The sequence below is a fragment of the Nansenia antarctica genome (assembly GCF_963989245.1).
Source record: "Nansenia antarctica genome assembly, contig: SCAFFOLD_199, whole genome shotgun sequence".
NCBI lineage: Eukaryota > Metazoa > Chordata > Actinopteri > Argentiniformes > Microstomatidae > Nansenia > Nansenia antarctica.
In genome coordinates this window covers 128299-135798 of record NW_027662909.1, presented here as the reverse complement: position 1 = coordinate 135798, position 7500 = coordinate 128299, and the positions used below count along the sequence as shown (strand labels likewise).

The 7500-nt window shown below is 55.2% G+C and overlaps 1 protein-coding gene across 2 annotated transcripts in view; it reads right to left on the bottom strand.

Moving 5' to 3' along the window:
- LOC308175401 (CSC1-like protein 2) overlaps positions 1-7500 on the bottom strand; it is a gene marked incomplete at its 3' end in the record, with an annotated part of 46287 nt that overhangs the window by 20955 nt on the left and 17832 nt on the right. For both annotated transcript variants that reach the window (XM_080551070.1, XM_080551071.1), the window contains 2 exons: positions 7015-7105; positions 6579-6616 (listed from right to left, as the gene is read on the bottom strand). In XM_080551070.1, coding sequence (XP_080407196.1) covers positions 6579-6616; positions 7015-7105 — 129 coding nt within the window. The remainder of the gene's footprint in view (positions 1-6578; positions 6617-7014; positions 7106-7500) is intronic.

Sequence of the window (7500 nt, the reverse complement as noted above, 5' to 3'; positions counted from 1 at the left end):
ACTGCCCTCTACTACCCTCTACTACCCTCTACTGCCCTCTACTACCCTCTACTGCCCTCTACTGCCCTCTACTACCCTCTACTGCCCTCTACTGCCCTCTACTACCCTCTACTGCCCTCTACTGCCCTCTACTACCCTCTACTGCCCTCTACTGCCCTCTACTGCCCTCTACTACCCTCTACTGCCCTCTACTGCCCTCTACTGCCCTCTACTACCCTCTACTGCCCTCTACTGCCCTCTACTGCCCTCTACTGCCCTCTACTACCCTCTTCTGCCCTCTACTGCCCTCTACTACCCTCTACTGTCCTCTACTGGTCTCCACTGTCCTCTACTGGTCTCTACTGTTCTCTACTGTTCTCTACTGGTCTCTACTGTTCTCTACTGCCCTCTACTGCCCTCTACTGTCCTCTACTGCCCTCTACTGCCCTCTACTACCCTCTACTGCCCTCTACTACCCTCTACTGCCCTCTACTGCCCTCTACTACCCTCTACTACCCTCTAGTGCCCTCTACTGCCCTCTACTGCCCTCTACTGCCCTCTACTATCCTCTACTACCCTCTACTACCCTCTACTGCCCTCTACTGCTCTCTACTACCCTCTACTACCCTCTACTACCCTCTACTGCTCTCTACTGCCCTCTACTACCCTCTACTACCCTCTACTACCCTCTACTACCCTCTACTACCCTCTACTGCCCTCTACTGCCCTCTACTGCCCTCTACTACTCTCTACTACCCTCTACTACCCTCTACTGCCCTCTACTACCCTCTACTGCCCTCTACTACCCTCTACTACCCTCTACTACCCTCTACTACCCTCTACTACCCTCTACTGCCCTCTACTACCCTCTACTGTCCTCTACTGCCCTCTACTGCCCTCTACTACCCTCTACTACCCTCTACTGCCCTCTACTACCCTCTACTGCCCTCTACTACCCTCTACTACCCTCTACTGCCCTCTACTACCCTCTACTACCCTCTACTACCCTCTACTGCCCTCTACTACCCTCTACTACCCTCTACTACCCTCTACTGCCCTCTACTACCCTCTACTGCCCTCTACTGCCCTCTACTGCTCTCTACTACCCTCTACTACCCTCTACTGCCCTCTACTACCCTCTACTGTCCTCTACTACCCTCTACTACCCTCTACTACCCTCTACTACCCTCTACTGCCCTCTACTGCCCTCTACTGCCCTCTACTACCCTCTACTACCCTCTACTGTCCTCTACTGCCCTCTACTACCCTCTACTACCCTCTACTGCCCTCTACTACCCTCTACTACCCTCTACTGCTCTCTACTGCCCTCTACTACCCTCTACTACCCTCTACTACCCTCTACTGTCCTCTACTGTCCTCTACTACCCTCTACTGCCCTCTACTGCCCCCTACTACCCTCTACTGTCCTCTACTACCCTCTACTGCTCTCTACTACCCTCTACTACCCTCTACTACCCTCTACTGCCCTCTACTGCTCTCTACTGCCCTCTACTGCCCTCTACTGCCCTCTACTACCCTCTACTACCCTCTACTACCCTCTACTACCCTCTACTACCCTCTACTGCCCTCTACTGCCCCCTACTACCCTCTACTACCCTCTACTACCCTCTACTACCCTCTACTGCCCTCTACTGCCCTCTACTGCCCTCTACTGCCCTCTACTACCCTCTACTACCCTCTACTACCCTCTACTACCCTCTACTACCCTCTACTACCCTCTACTACCCTCTACTGCCCTCTACTACCCTCTACTACCCTCTACTACCCTCTACTGCCCTCTACTGCCCTCTACTGCCCTCTACTACCCTCTACTGTCCTCTACTACCCTCTACTACCCTCTACTACCCTCTACTGCCCTCTACTACCCTCTACTACCCTCTACTACCCTCTACTACCCTCTACTGCCCTCTACTACCCTCTACTACCCTCTACTACCCTCTACTGCCCTCTACTACCCTCTACTACCCTCTACTACCCTCTACTACCCTCTACTACCCTCTACTACCCTCTACTGCCCTCTACTACCCTCTACTGCCCTCTACTACCCTCTACTGCCCTCTACTACCCTCTACTACCCTCTACTACCCTCTACTGCCCTCTACTGTCCTCTACTACCCTCTACTGCCCTCTACTACCCTCTACTACCCTCTACTACCCTCTACTGCCCTCTACTGCCCTCTACTACCCTCTACTACCCTCTACTGCCCTCTACTGCCCTCTACTGTCCTCTACTACCCTCTACTGCCCTCTACTGCCCTCTACTACCCTCTACTACCCTCTACTGCCCTCTACTGCTCTCTACTGCCCTCTACTACCCTCTACTACCCTCTACTGCCCTCTACTACCCTCTACTACCCTCTACTGCCCTCTACTACCCTCTACTACCCTCTACTACCCTCTACTGCCCTCTACTGTCCTCTACTGCCCTCTACTGTCCTCTACTGCCCTCTACTGCCCTCTACTACCCTCTACTACCCTCTACTACCCTCTACTACCCTCTACTACCCTCTACTACCCTCTACTACCCTCTACTACCCTCTACTACCCTCTACTACCCTCTACTACCCTCTACTACCCTCTACTGCCCTCTACTGCCCTCTACTGCCCTCTACTGCCCTCTACTACCCTCTACTACCCTCTACTACCCTCTACTGCCCTCTACTGCCCTCTACTACCCTCTACTACCTTCTACTACCCTCTACTGCCCTCTACTGCCCTCTACTACCCTCTACTACCCTCTACTACCCTCTACTGCCCTCTACTGCTCTCTACTACCCTCTTCTGCCCTCTACTACCCTCTACTACCCTCTACTACCCTCTACTGCCCTCTACTGCTCTCTACTACCCTCTTCTGCCCTCTACTACCCTCTACTACCCTCTACTACCCTCTACTACCCTCTACTACCCTCTACTACCCTCTACTACCCTCTACTACCCTCTACTACCCTCTACTACCCTCTACTGCCCTCTACTGCCCTCTTCTGCCCTCTACTGCCCTCTACTACCCTCTTCTGCCCTCTACTACCCTCTACTACCCTCTACTACCCTCTACTGCCCTCTACTGCCCTCTACTACCCTCTACTACCTTCTACTACCCTCTACTGCCCTCTACTGCCCTCTACTACCCTCTACTACCCTCTACTACCCTCTACTGCCCTCTACTGCTCTCTACTACCCTCTTCTGCCCTCTACTACCCTCTACTACCCTCTACTACCCTCTACTGCCCTCTACTGCTCTCTACTGCCCTCTACTGCCCTCTACTACCCTCTACTACCCTCTACTACCCTCTACTACCCTCTACTACCCTCTACTGCCCTCTACTACCCTCTACTGCCCTCTACTACCCTCTACTGCCCTCTACTGCCCTCTACTACCCTCTACTACCCTCTTCTGCCCTCTACTACCCTCTACTACCCTCTACTACCCTCTACTGCCCTCTACTACCCTCTACTACCCTCTACTGCCCTCTACTACCCTCTACTACCCTCTACTACCCTCTACTGCCCTCTACTGCCCTCTACTGCCCTCTACTACCCTCTACTGCCCTCTACTGCCCTCTACTGCCCTCTACTACCCTCTACTACCCTCTACTGCCCTCTACTGCCCTCTACTGCCCTCTACTACCCTCTACTACCCTCTACTACTCCTGATCCCAGCCTACACTACCATGAGGAAAAGTGCTCCCATCACCACTAAGACTGTCAGAACCTGGCCAGCAGGGTCCGCTCCACTGCAGATCTGCCTAAATGACACCTCATGGCAGGAATATGAGCATGAGGACCTGGAACAGTTCACGTCGTCGGTTCTGAACCACATAGTGAACTGCACCAACTCAGTCACCGTGGACAAACGGGTCCGGGTCTACCCCAACACGAAGCCATGGATGACTGGGAAGGTCCAAAAACTGATCAACGAGAGGGACAACGCCTTCTTCGCAGGGAAGGGCACACTGCTGTACAGCACCACCAGGGCTAACCTAAAGCGCGGCATCCGGGAGGCCAAGGCAGACCACAGAGAGAAGATTGAGGAATGCTTCCTGAGCAACGACTCCAGGCGGGTGTGGCAGGGGGTTCAGCACATGACAAACTTCAGAGCCAACAGGCTCACAGCCGCAGAGGACGACCCCCTGCTGGCGGAAAAGCTGAACTCCTTCTATGCCCGGTTCGACGAGGGGCGAACGGAGGTAACCACAACACAAACACCACTCTCTCCAGCTCTCAGCAGCCTCACCCTCACAGAGCATGAAGACGCGTGCTGAAGGCGGTGGACCCCAGGAAAGCCTCTGGGCCGCGTCCTGGGACGGGTGCTGAGGGACTGTGCCGACCAGCTGGCCGGGGTTTTCACCAACATCTTCAACCAGTCCCTGTCCCAGGCCACCATCCTCTGTGTGTGTGTATGTCCCGTCCTGTCTCGTCCTGTTTGTCCTGTTGCTATTCCCGTAGTTGTTTTTCCGGGTTCAGAGCACGCTGGCGTCCGCGTTGTGACTGCCGCTTCTGTTTCCCGGTCCTGTCTCCTGTCTTTTTGTATCCTGTCTTTTTGTATCCTGTCCTGTCTTTTTGTATCCTGTCTTTTTGTATCCTGTCTTATCCTTTTTGTATCCTGTCCCGCCGACCTCCGCTGCCTTCCCCCCCGCCATCTCCCGCCTCTCACCGCCTTCACTACCGGACTGCAATACTCACCGCCTTCACTACCGGACTGCAGTACTCACCGCCTTCACTACCGGACTGCAGTACTCACCGCCTCATCGTTCCTGTCCCCCGGCTCTGTGTTGCCGACCGACCCGCTGCGCGCCGCTCTCAGACATCGCTAGCCTGGCTGTGCTGTGCTACTACCCTCGTCCCGGGAGGTAGCCACCGCTCCCTCCCCGGCTTGGGGGTTGCCATCTCCGCAGGTGAGTGTCGGTCCTTCCCAGCCTTCACTCACTGCTGCGCGATTTGGTCGCTGGCATGGCACGGCTAGGCTGGCCGGCCGCGCGGGTTCGGTCCCAGGCTGGCAATACAGATGACAACGGCAACGGCGGCACCGCGCTGTCGCTCTGGTCCACTGCCTGTCGTCTTGCCCTGGACTCCCGGCCATCTCACCTGCCCCCCACCTCCCCCTGCCCTTCTCTCGTCTCACCTACACTCACTGAACCACAACCATCGCCTCACTGCTGCTGCTGCCACCAAGGCAGGCATTCTCCGCTGCCGCCGCCACATCCATCGAGGCTCCCAGCAACATCAACACCGGACTCTACACCACCCCCCCCCCCCTCCCCGTTCGCTGACTCTGTGTTCCATGTTACTTGTTGTTGTTACTTGTTGTTTTTGTGTCTCCCCATGTGTATCCTATATTGTCAGCGTCTTTGAGCCTTGGAAAAGCGCTATATAAATTTAATAAATTATTAATTATTATTATTATCCCACCCTGCCTGAAAACCTCAACTAGCATCCCAGTCCCGAAGAAAAGCACGGTGAGCTGCCTAAACGACTACCGCCCGGTGGCACTCACACCAATCATCATGAAGTGCTTCGAGAAACTAGTCCGGGCCCACATAGTCACACGCCTCCCGCCCAACCTGGATCCATACCAGTTCGCCTACAGAGCCCACAGGTCCACAGAGGACGCCATCGCGACGACTCTCCACTCCACTCTATCCCACCTGGAGAGGGGAAACAGCTACGCGAGACTGCTCTTTGTGGACTTCAGCTCTGACTTCAACACCATCCTTCCAGACAGGCTAGTGACCAAACTACTAGACCTGGGACTATCACACTCTATATGTGCATGGATCAAGGACTTCCTGTCCGACCGCCCCCAGAGGGGGCCCCATCCTCTACAACCATCCTCTACAACCTCTACACCTACGACTTCACCCCCGTCCACCCCAGCAACTCCATCGTAAAGTTTGCAGACGACACCACCGTGGTGGGCTGCATCTCGGGGGGGGACGAGGCGGCGTACAGGGATGAGGTAGAGCAGCTGAGCAAGCTGTGCAAGGTTAACAACCTGCTGCTGAACCAGTCAAAGACCCAGGAAATCATCGTGGACTTCAGGAGGAAAAAATCTGAGGTCCAGCCCCTGCTCATCGACGGAGAGAGCGTGGAGAGAGTCTCAACCCTCCGATTCCTGGGGGTGCACATACAGGATGACCTGTCCTGGAAGAACAACACAGCAGCCATCATCAAGAAGGCACAACAGCGGCTCTACTTCCTGAGAGTCCTCAGGAAGGAACACAACAAGCAGGAGATACTGGTGACCTTCTACCGCTGCGCAGTGGAGAGCATCCTCACCTACTGCATCTGCAACTGGTTCTCCAGCTGCACAGCCGCAGAGAGGAATGCGCTACAGAGTCGTGAGAACAGCCCAGAAGATCACCGGCGCCCCCCTCCCCTCTCTGGAAGAGCTGTACAACACACGCTGCCTCAGGAAGGCCTCCAAGATCACCAGAGACCCATCCCACCCTGGGAACGAACACTTTGCCCGGCTGCCCTCGAAAAGGCGGTACAGGACCATGTTCGCAAGGACAAACAGACTGAAGCTCAGCTTCTACCCCAGGGCCATTCAGGGGTATGCAACTCTACTGGCCTCTACTTACTTTATCCTGAAGATGGCCGTCAGCCAGGAGCAGAACCCCTGCAGACAGACAGACAGACACACACACACACACACACACACACATAATAGGTAACACATCACATTTGTAAAGTCTTTATAAACTGTTTTTAATTACTTAATAAATCACAAAGAATCAGTTAAACCCAGGGGGAGGGGGAGGGGGAGAGGGGGAGTGGGGGAGGGGGAGTGGGAAGGGGGAGAGGGAGAGAGGGAGGAAGGGGGAGGGGGAGAGGGGGAGAGGGGGGAAGGGGGAGTGGGAAGGGGGAGAGGGGGAGAGGGGGAGGGGGAGAGGGGGGGAGGGGGAGTGGGAAGGGGGAGAGGGGGAGAGGGGGGGAGTGGGAGGGGGAGAGGGGGGAAGGGGGAGGGGGGAGGGGGAGAGGGGGGAGAGGGGGGAAGGGGGAGAGGGGGGTTCTTACGTTGTCTCGCTGGTCGAAGTCCACAGAGGAGGACACGGAGGTCAGACGCTCGTATCGATCTGGAGTCTCAGAATGGAGGGCAGAGGCCACACTGTAACACACACACACACACACACACAGTTAGACACACACACACACACACACACACACACAGTTAGACACACACACACACACACAGACACACACACACACACATACACACACAGTTAGACACACAGAGTGGGGGACGCTCTTCATCACACTCTCCTCTAGAACCCTGACCCCACCATGACCCCACCATGTCACCTGACACAAGCGCTACTAACCTTAAATGCATTGCGCGTCCAGGGGGCCGTTCCACTAAGCGAGATTAACTCTGATCCAAGCGATTAACTCTAATCCAGGTTTAAATAAGCTTGCGGTCGGTTCCATCAATGTGGCTCAAATAATTCGCTGCTTGGTTGCAATGCAACATATCCTTCTGAGTAATTCTGGTCCCGAGCAGAC